The sequence below is a fragment of the Mobula hypostoma genome, chromosome 21, assembly GCF_963921235.1.
Source record: "Mobula hypostoma chromosome 21, sMobHyp1.1, whole genome shotgun sequence".
Lineage (NCBI taxonomy): Eukaryota > Metazoa > Chordata > Chondrichthyes > Myliobatiformes > Myliobatidae > Mobula > Mobula hypostoma.
The window spans coordinates 20,224,050-20,245,715 of record NC_086117.1 but is presented as its reverse complement, the minus strand read 5'-3'; the positions used below and the strand labels follow the sequence as shown (position 1 = coordinate 20,245,715).

The 21,666-nt window shown below is 44.3% G+C and overlaps 1 protein-coding gene across 9 annotated transcripts in view; it reads right to left on the bottom strand.

Annotated features, from left to right (window-relative positions):
* LOC134359846 (dynamin-1) overlaps positions 1-21,666 on the bottom strand; it is a 256,455-nt gene that overhangs the window by 42,960 nt on the left and 191,829 nt on the right. For all 9 annotated transcript variants that reach the window (XM_063073579.1, XM_063073578.1, XM_063073577.1 and 6 more), the window contains 2 exons: positions 8,132-8,241; positions 3,139-3,250 (listed from right to left, as the gene is read on the bottom strand). In XM_063073579.1, the coding sequence (XP_062929649.1) occupies positions 3,139-3,250; positions 8,132-8,241 (222 nt within the window). The remainder of the gene's footprint in view (positions 1-3,138; positions 3,251-8,131; positions 8,242-21,666) is intronic.

The window sequence follows — 21,666 nt, the reverse complement described above, 5'->3', positions numbered from 1 at the left end:
CCATTTGGCCCACAGTGCTGTGCTGACCTACAATCAGTGGCCACTGTGTTAGGTAAACTCCTGCTCATTAACAGAAATATCTAATCAGCCAATCATGTCGATGCATAAAAGCATGCAGGCACTGTCAAGGGGTTCATACCAAACACTAGAATGGGGAAGAAATGTGATCTAAGTTACTCTGGCCATGGAACAATTGTTGGCGCCAGATGGGACGGTTTGAGTATCTCAGAAACTGCTGATCTCCTGGGATTTTCACGCACAACAGTCTCTGGAGTATTCAGAGATTGGTGCAAGAACGAGAAACACCCAGTTCTGTGGGCAAAAATACCTTGTGAATGAGAGAGGCCAGAGAAAAATGGCCAGACTGGTTCAAATTGACAGAAAGGTGACTGCAACTCAAGTAACCAGGCATTACAACAGTGGTGGGCTGAAGAGCACCCCTGAACGTTCAACGCATCGAACCTCGAAGTGGATGGGCTACAGGAGCAGAAGGTCACAAACATACACTCAGTGGCCATTTTATTAGGTACAGGAGTGGGAACCAGTGTGGTCTTCTGCTGCTCTAGCCCAACCACCTCCTCAGGGCATTCAAAAACATTACTGTCAACAAGTTCCCCCACTCTCAAATGTCCTGGGGTCACCATTGGCTGGAAATCCAACAGGAGTTCAAAAAAGGTAGTCGGGATAGTCTGGGTAATTATAGACCAGTGAGACTTACGACTGTGGTGGGAAAGCTGTTGGAAAAGACTCTTAGAGATAGGATCTATGGGCATTTAGAGAATCATGGTCTGATCAAGGGACAGTCAGCATGGCTTTGTGAGGGGCAAATTGTATTTAACAAGCCTGATAGAGTTCTTTGAGGAGGTGACCAGGCATATAGATGAGGGTAGTGCAGTGGATGTGATCTATATGGATTTTAGTAAGGCATTTGACAAGGTTCCACACGGTAGGCTTATTCAGAAAGTCAGAAGGCATGGGATCCAGGGAAGTTTGGCCAGATGGATTCAAAATTGGCTTGCCTGCAGAAGGCAGAGGGTGGTGGTGGAGGGAGTACATTCAGATTGGAGGATTGTGACTAGTGGTGTCCTACGAGGATCTGTTCCGGGACCTCTACTTTTCGTGATTTTTATTAACGACCTAGATGTGGGGGTAGAAGGGTGGGTTAGCAAGCATGCAGACGACACAAAGGTTGGTGGTGTTATGGATAGTGTCGAGGATTGTCGAAGATTGCAAAGAGACATTGATAAGATGCAGAAATGGGCTGAGAAGTGACAGATGGAGTTCAACCCGGAGAAGTGTGAGGTGGTACACTTTGGAAGGACAAACTCCAAGGCAGAGTACAAAGTAAATGGCAGGATACTTGGAAGAGTGGAGGAGCAGAGGGATCTAGGGGTACATGTCCACAGATTCCTGAAAGTTGCTTCACAGGTAGATAAGGTGGTTAAGAAAGCTTATGGAGTGTTAGCTTTCGTAAGTCAAGGGATAGAGTTTAAGAGTCGCGGGGTAATGATGCAGCTCTATAAAACTCTGGTTAGGCCACACTTGGAGTACTGTGTCCAGTTCTGGTCGTCTCACTATAGGAAGGATGTGGAAGCACTGGAAAGGGTACAGAGGAGATTTACCAGGATGCTTACTGGTTTAGAGAGTATGCATTATGATCAGAGATTAAGGGAGCTAGGGCTTTACTCTCTGGAGAGAAGGAGGATAAGTGGAGACATGACAGAGAGATATTATACAAGATATTAAGAGGAATAGATAGAGTGGACAGCCAGCGCCTCTTCCCCAGGGCACCACTGCTCAACATAAGAGGACATGGCTTTAAGGTAAGGGGTGGGAAGTTCAAGGGGGATATTAGAGGAAGGTTTTTTATTCAGAGAGTGGTTGGTGCATGGAATGCGCTGCCTGAGTTAGTGGTGGAGGCAGATACACTAGTGAAATTTAAGAGACTCCTAGACAGGTATATGGAGGAATTTAAGGTGGGGGGTTATATGGGAGGCAGGGTTTGAGAGTCGGCACAACATTGTGGGCCGAAGGGTTTGTACTGTGCTGTACTATTCTATGTTCTAGTATCAGCATAAGTACCATGGTTCCAAAAACAGGACAGAGGCTAGGCATCCTGGACCCCAAACCTCAGTGTCTGTCCAGAGTATAAGGTAGGTAATACCCTCCACTTGCCTGGATACTTTCAATAACTTGACCCAATCCAGCCCTCTTGGTTTTCACCACTCTAAATATTCTTCTCTACACCAATAATGAACCAGTGGCGGCAGAGTGTGGTATCTAGAAAATACACAGGAATCACCCACATACCTGAGTCTGGCAGCACCTTCTGAACTCGTGACCTTGGTCACCAAGAGAGACAAGAGGCAGAGGCTCATGGGAACAATATTGTCCACAGGTCCCGGAGGTACACCATCCTAACTTGTTGTTCCTGCCTCATTGCTGGGTCTAAATCCAGGAACTACCCCCCAACAACCTTAAGGGAGTGCTTTCACCATCTTCTCAGGACCAATTACAAATTTTCTTACATCATAAAGGAGGACATTTGGCCCATTGAGTGTGTGTCATCTTTCAGAATAATCCCAGCAATCCTATCCCCCACCTTATTTCTCTGCAATCCATTCATTTTCACATTCAGCATTTATTAAGAGACAGAAAATGTCAGCCCCACCGGCATCCCACAAAGTGAAAAAAATATATCAGGTCCTATTTCTAGTAAGCTGGAAAAACCACAAAAGTGATTCCTTAAAGTGAGGCAGTTCTAGTCCCGGTTTAGCAATTATTTTGCTGAATTCCAAATTGGCGACAGGGCAAAACACAGCACCCATTCATGTAAGAAACGAGTGAAATCTATTTTCTTGTCAATGGCTTTTTAAGGAGACTCTGACATGCTTAGATCTATTTTATTAAGGCTGATGATAAAACACATGTAGACACATAAAGGATATACATAACATTATAAGAATATTAAAAATTTGCATTTGTAAATATATATTTAAAGACACATAGGTGTATTATATGCATGCAAAAGTACAACAAGTAAGTTATGCCTGCACATTATATCTAATGTATGTATTTTGCACATATGAAAAAGACATGCACACGGGTGCACACGTGTGTGTATTTCAGGATACATACCCCGACTCTTTCAGGATAGACACCAGCTCGAAGGAATGAAGCTTTCCAACTATCCACCTCCTCCTGGGTTTCACAAGCCAGCTCCAGCTGCCGGTAATCCTTGTAAACATTTCTGTCGGAAAGAAAAGGAGTGGATGGAAGAGCTTCAAATTGGGAAGACTGCAAGTAGTAAACTAAAACGCTAAAACGCAATTAGGAGCGTGGAGGTGTGTGTGTTGGGGGGGGGGTGTGGTTGGTGGGAGAGGTTGGCTTGCTGTCTGTGACCACTGAGGGAGTTCCGGCTGTCGTCATTAATGGTGTGGAGGGGCCACCGCACAGGATCAGAAAAAGCTGCAGAAAGTTGTAAATTCAGCCAGCTCCATCATGGGTACTAGCCTCCCCAGCATCCAGGACACCTTTAAAAGGCAGCATCCCTCATTAATGACCCCCATCAGCTAGGAGCTGCCCTCTTCTCATTGTTACCATTGAGGAGGAGGCACAGGAGCCTGAAGACACACACTCAGTGTTTCAAGAACAGCTTCTCTCCCTCTGAATGGACAATGAACCCATGGACACTATCTCTCTTTTTGCATGACTTATTTAATTTCATTTTCTTTTTTATATATACCTACTGTAATTTATAGCCTTTATTATTATGTATTGCAATGTACTGCTGCCACAAAACAACAGATTTCACAGCATATGCCAATGATATGAAACCTGATTCTGGTGTCAACTGAGGAACTCAGAGTGCACACCTGGGCAGAAAAGTTAGAGGAAAATGATGTCGAACAGAAAACCAGGTTGGTCTTGTAAATAGAGGGCAAAACAAAGACTCCTTTCAAACCAACTCAAGTCCACCTAAGCAACACCCCGAGCATCCTGGAGCTGTGCTAATATCTAAGTTCTAGATTAGATTAGCTTTATTTGTCACATGTACATCGGAACATCGAAGTACACAGTGGAATGCATCGTTTGCGTTTTCGTTTGCAACGCGCCGGGGGCAGCCGCAAGTGTCGCCATGCTTCCTGTGCCAACATAGCAAGCCCACAGCTGAGTAACCCTAACCCAAATTTGCTTTTGAACATGGGAGGAAACCAGAGCACCCAGAGGAAGCTGACATGGTCTCGGGGAAGAACATACAAAGTCTTTATAGACAGCGGTAGGAATTGAACCCTGACCTTCTGATTGCTGGCACTGACCGCTGCATAAGGCAGGGCCAAAGGACAGGAGAGGTGAATAGAAAGGCCTCAACATCTCAGCTACTTCTCTCAAAAAGTTATAAATTATTAAAGTGATATCTGGAAAACTATTATGTTATCAAAACCCACGTTATGTGGCCTAGGGATGGCTGTGAAGGGCTTGGGAAGGTGATTGACTGGATAAGGCATGTTGTTTAAACTACTATTAAGGTGTAGGTGGTACCAGCAAGACCAGTATTTATTGCCCATAGCTAATCACCCTTGAGCTGAATGGGTTCAGAGTTTGCCCCAGAGGACAGTTACAGTCATATAGCTGTAAGTTTAGATCATAAATCATGTCGAGATCATAAATACAATTGTAAATCATTGGTCAAAAAGGAAAGGACTGCAAGGATGTATTTAATAGAGATACCTAGACAGTGAGTTAAACCAAGTAACAGTGGCAAAGAAATAAAAGACATTGAAAGTTTGGAAAGATGTTGGAGTCGAGGAGGCTTTTTTTTTGACATAACCTTTAAGTTGGAGGCTTTGAACTTTAATATCAATTCATCATCACCATTATTGAAACTACTTTTTTCAAATTCCAAAGTCAAGTGCCTTTGAATTCCCCAGCACTGATGATGAGATTTGAATTTCCATCATCTGGTCTTTGGAGCACTGACCAGTATTTTAACCACTATGTTTTGAGAACTGTTAGTTCTGGATAATTAGGAGTCAGTGATTAAGGTCCAGGCTTTGACCTGGATCCATCAAACCTTTCTTTCTTTCATAATATACACAGAGATAACTTACGTACGTCAAAATGACCCCTTCCTCTGACGGGAGGAAGGGATTTGCAATACGCCTAAAAAGTATTTGACAATTTTCGACGTGGGAGATTATTAGGCGAGGTAAAAATGGTGGTGGGAGTTTTTGGGCAAAAAATGGTTGCAGCTAAGCTGTTGTCTGATTGAAATAAAGCAGCTGGTAGAAGAGATAGATCAGGAATGGACCACCTCAGTCCTGCCCGATTCAAACTCATAGGTAATACATCTCAATGACACTCTCCTCTTCTCATCCCATATCCCTTAATCAAAAATCAAGGATCAAATTTATTCACCGTATAAATTTACATATATTGGGAAATTGCCGTGGTGTCTTGGCATTACATGCAACAAAAAACATTCCACAATTATACAGAATAAATAATTATATAAAAATTGAGTTAGAAGTACAGATAATGCATAAAATGTGCATTAATACATAAAATCAGCATGTATTTATAATGTAAGCAGCATTATAAAAAGTGGTTAAAGTGTTTACAGTGCAGTGACTGAAGTAGTAAATGGGGGGGTGGAGGTGAGGGGCTAACTATCTATCCATTTGACTTGATCAGATTAATTGCCCGGGGGGAAGAAACTTTTAAGATGGTGTGATGTTCTCCAAAGTCAAATAGCAGGAAGAGTTAAGCCATAAGGCTTCACATAACAGGGTCAGACAATCTTCCAATCCAGCAACTCCAAGAAGTTGCGTCAGGGTAGAAGAGTCGGGAAGTGTTGGTAGTGCCCTGGCATTAGTAGTGGAACTGCTTCCTTCTCCTTCTTAGGTGGTCCCTTGGAATCAAGGAAGTGCTGCCTCCATTCTGGCTCTGTGGCAACCAATGAGGTCAATGTGGGAACCACAGACTCCTCCGCAGGTGGGGCAGGAGGCGGCTGAGGGGTCAAGGGAATAGGACGTTTGTGAAATGGTATGCACCTCCTGACACCCAAAGGGGCTTCTGTGAGTTCCTGAACTTTTTAGTGTCATCCTAAATCAGAAGCAGAATCAGAATCGGGTTTAGTATCCCTGACATACAGTATGTTGTGAAATGGGTTGTTTTGCGGCTGCAGCACAGTGCAATACACAAAAGCTATAAATTACAATAACTACATATTTAAAATCAAATTAAATATGTAGTGTAAAATAGTGAGGTAGTGTTCAAAGGTTGGTTCAGAGTCTGATGGCAGAGGGGAAGAAGCTGTTCCTAAAACTTTGAGTGTGTGTCTTCAGGCTCCTGTACCTCCTTCCTGGTGGTATTAATAAGAAGAGAGCATGCCTTCTACTGACTATTTTATTTTAGTTTAACTGCCACCCACTTTTTGCCCAGAATCTCCACCTTTGTGAGTTCAACTAACATCCTCTCATGTGGAAAGTTGTCAAACTTATTAGGCGTGTTGCAAATCCCTTCTTCCTGTCAGATGAAAGGGTCCTTCTGATGTACGTAAGTGAACACTTTGTACTTAATGAAATACTGCTTCAATTTCAATGATCTTAAGTTAGGGACTCCCAGGAATTGTCAAAACGTGACATTTATTTTGAGAAGGTTTTATGCACTTCCTTGAATCTCTACCTCAATCCACTCTTCTTGTGATAGAGCTTGGAACAGAGTGCCTGATTTGGCAGTCTGGTGCCAAGTGGGTGAATGACATGGCCTGCATAGTGGAGCCGACTGGGTGGAATCAGGCTCTCGAAGGGCCGAATGGCCTACTCCTGCACCTATTTTCTATGTTTCTATGTTTGTCAGTGTTGGGGACATTGACCTGGTAAAGACTCCAACAGTAGTTCATTTATCCTGCCAGAGAATTTGGAATGCTTCATGGAGATAACGTCGGTGGTATCTCTCCAGTGCCTTCAGGTGCCTGCTCAAGGTAGTCCAAGTCTTGGTAGTTTTCCAGAGATCAGGGATTACTGTAACTCAATATACCATGTGTTTTGAGCTGGGCATAAGGTCTTCAAATACCCTTTCTCTCAAATAGTCAGATCCCACACTGGCACACTGAAGGCAGTGGTGAGTGTCATCATCAATATCTGCCTTTGTTGAATGTTGGCTCTGCAGAAATAGGGTGCTCTCAGTCCACTGTTCCTCCTAAGCTGCGTGGGTGCACAGCCGCACAGTAACTCAAATGCTTCCACGCACATAGCCTTTGTTGCCACACAAATGGAGCTGGACACAACTAGTAAAAGATTACAAAATGTGAAAGATTTTCTTTGTTGTTTTGTATTTCATTATATCCTTCAATTAATAAATAAAATCAAAAGTATGTGATTTTTCAGTTTTCTTTCTAAATATTCATAGTATGCATATTACAAAAAAACACACATTTGAAGTGCCATGCAGTTTTCAGGCTGCATAAAAATTTCCTGCTCAGAGCAATGGTTGATCAGTGCGGCTGTAAAAAAATTAGAGGGAACGTTGGCTTTCACCATGAACATTTATTGTCAGTGAGGCTGGGTGGTAGCCTATTCACACTTAACCCATGCAAGTCACTTGACGTCCAAGCTGACACAGAGCAACTATAGGTTCTGAATCCAAATCGAATGGTGACTACCAAAACCAGCAGAGTGATTATAACAGATTTATCATTAATCTAACCTTTTTCCAAGTTGGGATTTTTCACCATTAGTAATATGGTAGGAGGCTCCAAGATATTGCAGTGCTATTAGCTTCAACATAACAGTTAACGTGATGGAATAACACAAATAAACCACATTCAAGGCATCTTGCAACATCTATATTCTTAAGGAGTGAAAAGGAGATTTTCAACCTTAAACAGTGACCATCCTGTCAAAATCTTTCATTTGCAATCGGTAATCGGCTGGTGTTACTACGAGTAAAAACTAATTCCCAAATATAAAATGGCAACTAAACAGAATTGCTTATTATGAGTGGGTTTATCTGTGAGACAATTGTTCACTGGTTTGTATGGAGCACGTTTTCTTTATCCATATCCTCCTGCCCTTCCCTATCATACAAGTAACTTTGATCAGACAGAGCAACATGAAGACAGACTCACCTCTGTTCTGTGTTGAAGAGAGCAAATATGTGCTTGCTGGACATAAACCCTTTCTCTATGTCACGCAGCTTCAGGTTATCGAGAGGCAACATGTATTTCTTCTCTTTCTCCTGCAAGACAGTAATGTTGGGCAATAAAACATCTTTCCCTGTGCTTCCAGGATGGAGAGGGTTGAAGAACTAATGTCTTGTTCTAATGGCACACACAAATCATGAACAGCAAACTCTTGCTCATTATCCTTATAACACTACAACAAGCACTTTATAGAAAGCCTACAGGTCAGCCTTTTAGAGCAGTTTGTGGTTGAGTCCATGAGGGGAAAGACAATTCTGGAATGGGTGTTGTGTAATGAACCATATTTGATTATGGAGCTTAAGGTACAGGAACCCTCAGGAGACAGTGACCAGAATATGATAGAATCCATCCTGCAGTTTGAGAGGGAGAAGCTGAAGTCAGATGCATCAGTATTACTGAGGAGTAAAAAGAGTTACAGAGGTGTGAACAAGAGCTGGTCAAAGTTGATCGGAGGGGACACTATCAGGGATGTCAGTAGAACAGCAATGGCTGGAGTTTCTGGGGGCAATTTGGAAGGTGCAGGATAGATACATCACAGAGATGAAGAAGTATTCTAAAGGGAGGATGAGGCAACCAAAGGAAATAAAGGAAGTCAAAGACAGCATAAAAGCAAAAGAGAGGGCATATAATATATCGAAAAAACTAGGAAGTTAGAGGATTAGGAAGCTTTTAAATACTAACAGAAAGCAACTAGAAAAACAATAAGGAGAGAAAAGATGAAATATGGAGGTATGCTGGCCAAAAGTATCAAAGAGAATACCAGAAGTTTTTTTGGAAATATAAAGAGTAAAAGAGAGACGAGAGTGTATATTGGAGTGCTGGAAAAAGACGTGGAGAAGTAGTAATGCGGAAAAAGAAATAGCGAATGAACTTAACAAGTACTTTGCGTCAGTCTTTGCTGTGAAAGACACTATCAGTATGCCAGAAATTCAAATGGGTCAAGAGGCAGAACTGAGTGTAGTTGCTATTACTAAGGAGAAGGTGCTTGGGAAACTGAAAAGTCTGAAGGTAGATAAGTCAACTTAACCAGATGGACTGCATCCCAGGGTTCTGAAATAGGTAGCTGAAGAGATTGTGGAGGTATTAGTAATAATCTTTCAAAAATCACTGGATTATTGAATGGTTCCGGAGGACTGGAAATTTGCAAATGTCACTCTATTGTTTAAGAAGTGAGGGAGGCAGAAGAAAGGAAATTATGGACCAGTTAGCCTGACTTCAGTGGTTGGGAAGATATTAAGGTCCATTATTAAGGATGAGGTTTTGGGATACCAGGAGGCACATGATAAAATAGGCCAAAGTCAACATGGTTTCTCTTAAAGGGAAATCTTGCCTGACAAATCTGTTGGAATTCTTTGAGGAAATAACAAGCAGGATAGACAAAGGACGGTCAGCGGATGTTGTTTACTTGGATTTTCAGAAGGCCTTTGATAAGGTGCCACACATGAGGCTGCTTAACAAGATAAAAGCCCATGATATTACAAGAAAGATACTAGCATGGTAGAAGATTGGCTGATAGATGAGGTAGTGATAGGTAAATGAGAAGAGGTGAAAGCTCAGAGTGGGGAATAGAGGAAGGGGCGGTGGAATTTTTTTTGAAGAACATTGATAAGGGCTGGGGCTATCCATCCTGTAAAGACAATGCCAGAAGAAAGCAATGTCAAACCACTTCTGTAGAAAAATTTGCGAATACATTCATGGGCGTAGACCATGATTGCCCACATCATTCTACATGACACATAACGATGATGATGATCTAAGAAAAGATGTGCTGGCATTGGAGAGGGTCCAGAGGAAGTTCATGAGAATGATCCCAGGAATGAAAGGGTTAATGTATGAGGAGCGTTCAATGGCCCTGGGCCTGTATTCACCAGAGTTTAGAAGAATGAGGGGGGATCTCATTGAAACCTAGCGAACATTGAAAGGCCTAGACAGGGTGGATGTTGAGAGGATGCTTCTTGTAGAGGGTGAGTCTAGAATCAGAGAATACAGCCCCAGAATAGAGGGGCGTGCATTTAGAGGGGCGAGCATTGAGATGAGAAGGAATTTCTTTAGATAGAGGGTGGTAAGACTGTGGAATTCATTGCCATTGACAGTCATTGAGTATATTTAAAGAGGAGCTTGAAAGGTTCTTGGTTAGTCAGGGTGTTGAAGGGTACAGGGAGATAGCAGGAGAATGGGGCTGAGGGGGATGGGCTGAGTGGCCTATCCTGCTCCTACGTCTTATGGTCTTACAAAGACTCAATAAACCAAACATAGATAAAGGGCAGGATTCTGAGGGAAGATTAACATTTATAATTTAATTCATTATAAGCCTAAATATGAAGCCAAAACCCAAAGTGCAAGTCATCTTTAAGTTTAAAGCAATTAGGAAATGAAGGGTAACAGTGAATGCCTCCCACATCTTCAAACTCCTCAGAGCCAGTAAACATCTGAGGTGTCTAGTCCCTGAGGACACAAAGCGTTTCACAGCTTGGACACAGGTCTTTCAGGCCCAACTCCTCCATGCTGACCAAGTTGTCAGCCCAAACTTGTCCTGTTTGTAGGTGCTCAGTCCATATCCCTTTAAACCCTTCCTACCTGTCCAAACATCTTATGAAAGCTGTAATTAAGTCACTGCACCTTGAAGACTTCAGAAAACTCGTCACACTCACATCGGCCGCACAGATTGAAAACTGCAAACGGTTTCAAACTCCTGGGAGTGCACATCACAACAAACTCTCAATCCCAGGACACATCCTATACAGTCAAGAAAGCTCACCAACGCCTCTATTTTCTACGGAGGCTTGGCACATTCATACTGACGTCATTCCAGTGCCCAGTAAAGAGCATCCTAACAAGATGCATCACTGCTTGGTGTGGAAACTGACTTGCGGCGGCCAGGAAGGCTCTGCAACAGGTAGTCAAAACTTTCCCACGTATCACTGGCACCAGCCTACCCGCTCTCAAGGGCATATAAACAGAAAGGTGCCAGAAAAGGACTAGAAACATCATGAAGGATCCCACCCACCCTGCTCACGGGCTGTTTATCCCACTCCCATCAGGGAGAAGGCTACACAGCATCTGCACCAAGGCGATCAGACTCAAAAGCAGTTACTTTTCCCAAGCAGTAAGGCTGATCAACACCTCCAACTACTAACTCCACCACTACTTTATTATTTCCTGTCAGTCTCCTTATGTACAGCCTAGCATCAGTTTACGGATGGACAATCAATCTGCATTTATATTTATTGTATGTTTATTATTGTTATTCACAGATGAGACGAGGTGAAGATAGCGGCGCGACGGCAGCGCGCGTGGCCACTTTGGTGGTGATGTCTGTTATCTGTCAAGTAGGGGACCGTGCACAATCCTGATTTGATGGAGACAGACGTCAGAGTGCGGAGCAGCATCTGGAAAACTTCTGAAATGCCCGCTTTGCTGCCGCTGCTACTGTGTGGTAACCGGAATCTCCGGAGCAGAAGGCCCCGAAATCCTCGGCTTTGCGTGTTTCAGTGGCCGGGGAGAGGTCGAAGACACTCGGCAGAGGATGGCGCTCGGGAGGCTGTATTGGAGGGGCTGGTCGGAAGCTCGAAGTTTTCGGACGGATGGACTCAGTGTCGGTTGTGGTTGGCTGCTTCCAAGGTATCGGCAAGTTGACGGTGCCTGGAGGTTTATGGCAGGGAGTTTCTCCCTTTTGCTGCCTGCTATCGGGGACTCGGGAGTCAATCGACTTGGGGACTTTTGAGACTTTATTTACCATGCCCATGGTTTGTTCTTCATCAAATTATGGTATTGCTTTGCACTGCTGTAACTATATGTTATAATTATGTGATTCTGTCAGTGTTAGTCTTTGGTTTGTCCTGTTTTCTGTGATATCACCCCGGAGAAACATTGTATCATTTCTTAATGCATGTACGCATTTCTAAATGACAATAAAAGAGAACTGCATGTTCTCATAATCTAAATTATTGTGTTCTTTACAGTTTGTGTTTTTTTGTGCTGCCTCAGATTCAGAGAAACAATTTCCTTGTGTATAGGAAATGACATTAAACAACTTGAATCTCTACAATTTCCTTTGGCAGTTTTCTCCATATACCCACCATTCTCTGTATGAAAGTTGACCCTCAGAAACCCTTTAAATCTTTCCCCTCTCACCTTAAAATTATACACTCTGGTTTTAGACTCCCCTACCCAGTGAAAAACACTTTCACCATTCTACACCTTCCTGAATTTATAAACCTCAGTAAGGTCACCCCTTTTGCTCCCACACTACAGAGAAGAAAGCCCTACTCTATCCATCCTCTCTATAACCCAGGCCCTCTCATCTTGGTAACATTCTCCTGAATTTTTCCTGCACCCTTTCATAACATCCTTTATAGCTGTGCATTGCTGGTAATTCTGAGGCAGGAGTGAGAGTTAGTTTGTGCACAGAGAGCTTCCACAAACAACAGTGAAACAATGCAGCAGCATTTGTTGAGAAAAATAACTGGAATGGGCACTGAGAATAAAACCGTATTGTGTTGCAATGTTTAAGTTTCTGAACCAGCAGCCAGAGCTCTGGATGATTGACCCAGAAAGAGGAGTTCAAATCCTGCCATGGCAGCTGTTTAATTTAAATTTAAGTGATTAAGTATGTCTCAAATCTAAAAAAACACAACTTTTCTCACTAATGGTCAACGCAAACTACTGGAAGAGGGTCAGTCCAAGCCATACCAACCAGCTGTAGCCACAGGCCTGACATATCCAAGGCTCTTTGGATGAATAGTTCTGCAAAGTGGCTATCATATCCTTGACTGGAGGACTCTGGGATGATTTTGTCATGGACAGACGAATAGCCAGAGTGTCAGTGGTATAATTCTGTCCTTAAAGATCCAGGTTAGCTACTTAAAAGCCATGGGATCTGGCCTTGCACTAGAGTGGCCGCTTGGACTTGCTCCATTGACGAGGCAGTCATGGAGGTCTGCAGCTCCCACAATTCATAGCAGCAGAGAAAAGACCCCATCCATGGCACGAGGTGCACTACATTCTGAGAGATTGTGCACACATCCCACTAACTGCCTTACTAGAAAAGTTTTAACTCTGCATTATACTAAATGTCTTTCCTTTTAAAAGTAGTTACTTTGGTGGAAAATGGTCAACGATCCTGACAATCATGCTGTGCTTTTCTATATAAATGGCCGACATGCTTAGCGAGTGACATCACTGGTGTGCTCCTCAGTGGATGATGCCACAGCACCAAATAAGAATGTTTGCTCATCCCACATAGGCCCTACATGTTTAATTTAAAAAGATAGATGTCCTGGTGCTGACAGGTAGCAGAGGGAGTTCTACCACTCCCATAAAGGAAATCAGACATACTTCATAACATTAACTGGCACCCTGAGGCGTCAGAGCTAAATGAGATTTCTCTATGAGCTAGCAGAACAGATGCTGGAATAATAAATCTTGAATCAGTCCATTTCTCAGCTGTAATTTAGATCTTTAAGACCAACACGGCGGGTAGAAAGCACATGCAATATATCTCAAAGTTGATCACATTGGCTTTGAACAGGAGATTAGGAATGTTACCAAATACTGTAACAAACTTTGGCAGATACACTGTTGAAAATATCCTGTCCGGTTGTATCATGGCCTGGAACAGCAATTCCAATGCAGAGGAATGCAAGAGGCCACAGAAAGTAGTGGAGACAGCCCAATACATTGGGGCAAAGCCCCCCCCCCATTACAGGAAGTATCTCAATGATGTAGTGCCTCAGGAAGGCAACATCTATCAACAAGGATGCCAGCCATCTGGGCCATACCATCTTCTCACTCTACAGGAGGTACAGATGTCTGCAGTCTCACACCACCAGGTTCAGGAACAGCTACTTTCTTATAACCATCAGGTTCTTAAACCGAGCAACACACACAAAATGCTGGAGGAACTCAGCAGGCAAGTCAGCATCTAGGAAAAGAGTACAGTCAACGTTTCAGGCTGAAACCCTTCGACAGGGGACTGGAGAAAAAAGCTGAGGAGTAGATTTAAAAGGTGGGGGGTGGGGGGGGGAGGGAAGGGAGAAACACAAGGTGATGGTGAAACCTGGAGGGGAGGGATGAAGTAAAGAGCTGGGAAGTTGATTAGTGAAACTGGGGGCAACTACTGGACGCTTGAGAAATCGATGTTCATGCCATCAGGTTGGAGGCTACCCAAATGGAATACAAGGTGTTATTCCTCCTACCTAAGTATGGCCTCATCATGACAGTGGAGGAGGCCATGGATGGACATATTTTAGCACCCATCTGAAGCAAGATGGGTCTATCACAGAGAGAGCACGCCCCACCATTGAACACATCTATACGCAGCGTTGTCGTAGGAAAGCCATACCCAACATCAGGGATCCCCACCACCCAGGCCATGCTGTCTTCTCACTGCTGCCATCAGGAAGAAGATACAGAAGCCTCAGAACTCACACCACCAGGCTGAGGAACAGTTGTTACTCCTCAACCATCAGGATCTTGAACCAAAGAGGGTAACTTCACTCAACTTCACTTGCCCCATCATTGAAATGTTCGCTCAAACTATAGGCTCATTTTCAAGGATTCTTCATCTCGCACTCTTGAGATTTATTGTTTATTTATTTATTATTATTCTTTCTTTCTTTTTGTATTTGCACAGTTTGTTGTCTTTTGCACACTGATTGGTGCAGTCTTTCATCGATTGTATTATGGTTATTATTCTTTTATGGATTTATTGAGTATGCCCACTAGAAAGTGAATCTCAGAGTTGTACATGGTGACATATATCTACTTTGATAATAAATTTACTTTAAACTTTGAATTAAATCCTTTCCATTGACACGGAAGGGTTGATGCATTTTTGATGAACTCTCGACTTTCTTCAAAATGACTTCCATTAGAACCTACTAACTTATCCTCGGAGAGAGGGTGTCATTGGCAAAGTGGCATTTAAGTCCAATTCCTGTTGTCCTTAGAAGATGATTGCACAGTTTGATACAAGTGAGTGATTTACTAGGTATGGGGCTAGAGTTATAGATAGACCAGGAAGGGTAGAGACTGCAGATTACCTTCCCCACATGAGGTTAGTAAATTACCTCTAATTTCACAACTATCCTACAGCTTCCTGATTTTTTTTTTGACTGAATTCAGAGCTTTAAATTTTTGATATTGGCACTCACATGCTCTGGTTTAAAAATCCAGATGGGTAGATCAGCTACTCCCACACAACCATTACACTATTAAACCCCTTTAGCTGCACGCTCCCACTCTGCAGTAGAAATGGCCAATGGCATTCCAGGCCTTGTTTAGGAGTTAATCATTATAGAGAAATCCAGCACAAACAACTCTCATCGGGTGAATTATCAGTCACTGTGGAGTGGGGAATACTCTCACCTTTGAGATAGAAGATTATGGTTCAAGCCTCACTCCAGGGATTTGGACATGTATTTACTAGGGAAACTGGCATGAAGTCTATGGAATTAAGGGAAACAAGTAGTGAGATCTTAGAAACTGTACAGATTGAAAAGGAGGAGGTGCTTGCTATCTTGAGGCAAATTAAAGTGGATAAATCCCCAGGACCTGACAGGGTATTCCCTTGGACCTTGAAGAACACTAGTGTTGAAATTGCAGGGGCCCTGGCAGATATATTTAAAATGTGGGTGTCTACGGGTGAGGTGCCAGAGGATTGGAGTGTGGCTCATGTTGTTCCGTTGTTTAAAAAAGGATCGAAAAGTAATCCGGGAAATTATTGGCCGGTAAATTTGATGTCAGTAGTGGGTAAGTTATTGGAGTGAGTACTAAGAGACAGAATCTACAGCATTTGGATAGACAGGGACTTATTAGGGAGAGTCAACATGGCTTTGTGCGTGGTAGGTCATGTTTGACCAATCTGTTGGAGTTTTTCGAGGAGGTTACCAGGAAAGTGGATGAAGGGAAGGCAGTGGATGTTGTCTACATGAACTTCAGTAAGGCCTTTGACAAGGTCCCGCATGGGAGGTTAGTTAGGAAAATTCAGTCGCTAGGTATACATGGAGAGCTGGTAAATTGGATTAGACATTGGCTCAATGGAAGAAGCCAAAGAGTGGTAGTAGAGAATTGCTTCTCAGAGTGGAGGCCTGTGACTAGTGGTGTGCCACAGGGATCAGTGCTGGGTCCATTGTTATTTGTCATCTATATCAGTGATCTGGATGATAATGTGGTAAATTGGATCAGCAAATTTGCTGATGATACAAAGACTGGAGGTGTAGTGGACAGTGAGGAAAGTTTTCAAAGCTTGCAGAGGGACTTGGACCAGCTGGAAAAATGGGCTGAAAAATGGCAGATGGAGTTTAATACAGACAAGTGTGAGGTATTGCACTTTGGAAGGACAAACCAAGGTAGAACATACAGAGTAAATGGTAAGGCACTGAGGAGTGCAGTAGAACAGAGGGATCTGGGAATACAGATACAAAATTCCCTAAAAGTGGCGTCACAGGTAGATAGGGTTGTAAAGAGAGCTTTTGGTACATTGGCCTTTATTAATCAAAGTATTGAGTATAAGAGCTGGAATGTTATGATGAGGTTGTATAAGGCATTGGTGAGGCTGAATCTGGAGTATTGTGTTCAGTTTTGGTCACCAAATTACAGGAAGGATATTAATAAGTTGAAAGAGTGCAGAGAAGGTTTACAAGGATGTTGCTGGGACTTGAGGAACTCAGTTACAGAGGAAGGTTGAATAGGTTAGGACTTTACTCCCTGGAGCATAGAAGAATGAGGGGAGTTGATAGAGGTATATAAAATTATGATGGGTATAGATAGAGTGAATGCAAGCAGGCTTTTTCCACTGAGGCAAGGGGAGAAAAAAAACAGAGGACATGGGTTAAGGGTGAGGGGGGAAAAGTTTAAAGGGAACATTGGGGGGGCTTCTTCACACAGAGAGTGGTGGGAGTGTGGAATGAGCTGCCAGACGAGGTGGTAAATGTGGGTTCTTTTTTAACACTTAAGAATAAATTGGAGAGATGCATGGATGGGAGGTGTATGGAGGGATATGGTCCGTGTGCAGGTCAGTGGAACTAGGCAGAAAATGGTTCGGCACAGCCAAGAAGGGCCAAAAGGCCTGTTTCTGTGCTGTAGTTTTTCTACGGTTTCTATGGTTTTCTATGTAGAACTGAAGTATTGGACTCTATAGAGATCAGACCATGGCTCCACAGCGACCATTAATCACTTATTTACGCTAATCCTACCTTCACCTCATTTTACTTACTTTCCCACGCTCTCACTAACTCCTCCCAGGTTCTGCCACCGACCACTATGGGTAACTTACAAGGCCAATTTATCCACCACATATCTTTGAGGTGTTGGAGGAAACTGGAGGAAACCCATACAGCCACTGGGAGAATGTGCAAATACCACACATATAGTACCTGAGGTCAGCATTGAACCCCAGGCTCTGGTGCTCTGAGCTGGTGATTTTATTAGTTGCTCCATTCTGTCACCTATTTGAAGATATATCTCTAAAACAAAGCTTTGGTGGACGGAGAGGCTCCCCTGACCTTATTTTGAATTGGAAAGCAGTTATACTCTGACCTCTCTCCTGTTTCACCTGCAACCATCAGCTCTAGCCTGTAACACTGGGAAATGGAACTCCTGTAGTGGTCATTTGGGTGGTGGGGTGGAGGTTGCTTCCCTCTATTAGCCTGCAGGTCACCCTTAGGCAAGGTGCAGTACCTGCTTATCCTCCCAATCAGGGTCACGTGAAGCCTTCGAAGCAGGAGGTGGACGGTCGTATGAGCAGCTGGTGCACATCACAAGTCCTGGTTATGCGATCACTGACAGTCTCTGAAGAGTATTGATAATGGCTGGGAACACCCGTCTTGTAAAGACACTGTCCAGAAGAAGGCAATGGCAAACCATTTCTGTAGAAAATTATCCAAAAGTAATCACAGTCATGGAAAGACCATGATCGCCCACATCATATGACACGGCACATAATGAACGAAGGATAATGGCCGGTACACTTCTCTCTGCCTGCAGTGTGAGACTTTGTGAGGTTGTGAAAGGCACAATTTCACCCTTAATCCTCTCTGAAGAAGCAATAAAACCCACACAGATATGTCCTGCTGCCAAGTCAGCGCACTCTTAGCTGTAGGGATGCAAAAGTTTAAAATTTCCTCTTGTCTAGCCAAGCGGCGCACCCTCCACAGACACTGTGACCAACAGAATGCCGCTCGCAGTGACAGAACCATGAATTATAGCGTTGGCCGCAGCCAGGCTCTCTCTCCTATAACAAATACCCTACAAGTCACCGTTTTTTTTTCCTAACATTACGTTCTGCTGAAGTTTAGTCTGAGGGGGTGAAACAGCTCTTAAATGACACTGAGAATCCCAATTTCCTTCAAAGAGACTGCTTAATATTAGTAACATCTGGAGTTAATAATCCAACTTACTGAACTGTCTGCCCTGTTTCATTATCAGAACTGCTGATCCCGCTCAAACAAAATATATCCAGCTGCACTATTTTAAGCATAGCAATTAAATAAACCAGTTCAGAGCTTTTTTCCCCCCTAAATCTGTATTTCTCCCAGTTTACTCAGACTGCACTGTAAGGGGGCCTCACTGCGGCAACCACCAGCAGGCCCTTGACAGTTTGGGTTTCCACGGCAACACCGCCAGCCAGGAGGAAATCATAGTGGAGCCCTTGGGAGAATGGGAGATTGATTGATGGCAGGTATAACCTGAAGTTCCTCCAGGCTGTCAGTGATCCCACATGGTTCCATTTACAGCAGGAACGCAGGTTTTGGAAGACTGATAGTGAAGCTGCTTTACAGAGGGCCGCTGCTCTTACATTTCCATCTTAACCTGAGAAATAGCACAAGAGGCCCATTTCCCCTACTCCAGCCTACCAGGTCTATAACCCTCCACGCTCTCATCATCCAAAAATCCATCCACCTCTGCTCTGAGTAGATTCGGTGAGCAGGCAGCTAAAGGCCCGCTAGGGTTCAGATTTCCAAGTGGGAGAGTCTAGGACCAGAGGGCACAGGCTCGGAATAGAGGGACATCCCTGCAGAGCAGAGATGAGGAGGAATTTCTTGAGCCAGAGGGTGGTGAATCTGCGGAATTCATTGCCACAGATGGCTGTGGAGGCCAAGTTACCATATATTTTTAAAGCAGATGTTGATAGGTTCTCCATGAGTAAGAGTGTCAAATGTTACGGGGGAAGGCAGGAGAATGGGGTTGAGAGGGATAATAAGTCAGCCATGATCGGATGGTGGAACGAACCTGCAGGGCTGAAATGGTCCAATTCTGCCCCATTGTCTTGAGACCGACAAATGAAGGAAGTTCTTCCCACATCAGTGATCAACTTTGGGCTGCTGTCGCCAGGTTTCAGCTCTCCAGCTGTTGGACCAAGCCTCTCAGCAGCAACCCCACTGACCCCAAATTCTGCTGCTGTCGCCGTCAATCCTTTGCAGTGCCACCACACCCAGTGTCTTTGGAAAGGCCACCTGGCCCCTCCGGCCTCTCCTGCCAATTATTGGATGGAGCTTGACATGTATGTGAGAGACAGTGAGGGGATGCAAGGGGAGCGGCTACAGGCACTGCAGGGCTCATTCTACCACTGGCACTCAAGGTTTACGTAGGTAGCTACCATTATTGATGAAAAGAACAGGAAATTATGATTCCATAACTCAAGGTCAAAATGACTGCTTTAAACTGGGGACTAAATAACCTCTATAACCCCTATATAACCTCTTGGGGGGTAGGGGAGGTCTAGGCCTGACGTCCCGCTCACCCAGGGAAAGTGAACGCGCAATACACCGCCTCTCCCTTCCCGGTGTAGTGATCGCCGCATGGTCACTGTCTGGCCTGCTGGGCAGGCGGCCACTGCAAATGGCCTCTCCTACGTTACTGCGTCTGAGTGCCCCCCGTTTCCACCGAGCTTGCTACGTCATGGCATGACCGAGTGTCCGGCAGTATAACTGGATGGGTAGGCTGGGCTCATTGGCAGCCAGCCTAAGAGAAGGACAACTCTGAATCCAAACCCAGGCAAGTGGGGCTCGTTAGCCTTGTCAGGCCATCCACCTAGAAGGACACTCCGACGTAAATCCTACGACCCGAGGACCTCACTGTCACCATCCCAGCTTGCTAGGCTATGGCAGATGAACCCTGGGTGTAAAGGGTGGGGCCAGTACCGCACACACTGCACTCCACCTAAAATACCATTGCGCAGGCCGAAGGACACGCCCACATCTACGACCATCCTCCCCGGCCAGAATTTCCCTTGCAGCTGCTGTGGCCGGGCCTGCCTGTCCCGTATTGGCCTCGTCAGCCAGCGGCGAGCCTGCAGCAGACGTGGGCAGCCCCCTTCCTAAATCTTTGTTTGCGAAGCCAAGCCATGATGATGATGAAATAACCTCTATGAATTGTATTCCAATTATTACCAGCTCTATTACCTCTGCCTTAACACCAGATTACACAATGTTTTGGCTTCCTTGGGATATTGTGCCATGATATTGTTTTGGGAATGCAAGTCCATTGATCCATTCTGCCTACCTCCTTTCAGGATCCTCACTGTGACCCCTTCAACAATAATCCTTGGTCATAATGAGTTAATCAGTTTGTTCTTCCACGACTCTCTGTTCAACCGTCTCCTTCTGATAACCTGCCCCAGCCTTCTCTTGCCTTGTTCTTAAACTATTGAAATGGGCCAGACCAATGTCTTCATTTCTTATTGTGATTGTCTTGTGTGGATTGTCTGCCATGGAAGCTACCAGTCTCAGGTCTCAATGTAGCCCATCTGTACTTACACCCAGCCGACTATAAGGATGCTGAGGAGAGGGGGTCCATTTCTTCAGGACCCTTATTGTCAGCCAGGACCGTTTGCTCCACCATCTTGGCCAGACACAGAGCCATACTCCAGAGCTGAAGGCATTATGCATTCTCTTGTTCGTCACACTGACCCCACTGCCCAGGCATAGGCACTGCCAACAGGCAGAATACACCCACACAAAAATACCATTTCTCACATGGGTCCCTGGCAGACTCCGTGCCAATTAGCATGAACTACAGACTCTTAGGCTGAGAGGCAAACAGGAATGCTGGAATGGGAAATAAGAAAGCAGTTTCCTCTCCACCCAACAGCAGCCATTCCACCCGTCTGCTGCTCTGATGTGACTCGCGTGGCAAGATGACACTGGGATTTTAGCAGGACAAAGACACAACTGGTCCCCACAGGAAGGGCATCTAGTACTTTGTTTCTCTAAGTTCACGTCAAGCACTTCTGCTAGGTTGACATTTATTACCCATCCTTAACCGGCCTTGAGAAGATGGAGTGAGCCCCGCATTCCTCTGCTGAAGGGACTCCCCCAGTGCAGGTCCAGGATACAGACCCAGAGGCATGCGAAGTCATACAAAGCAGAAAAAGGCCCTCCAGCCCAGCAAATCCACACTGGTGATGGCACACCCAGTTTTACACTAACGAGAAAATATGCCGATGCTGGAAATCTGAG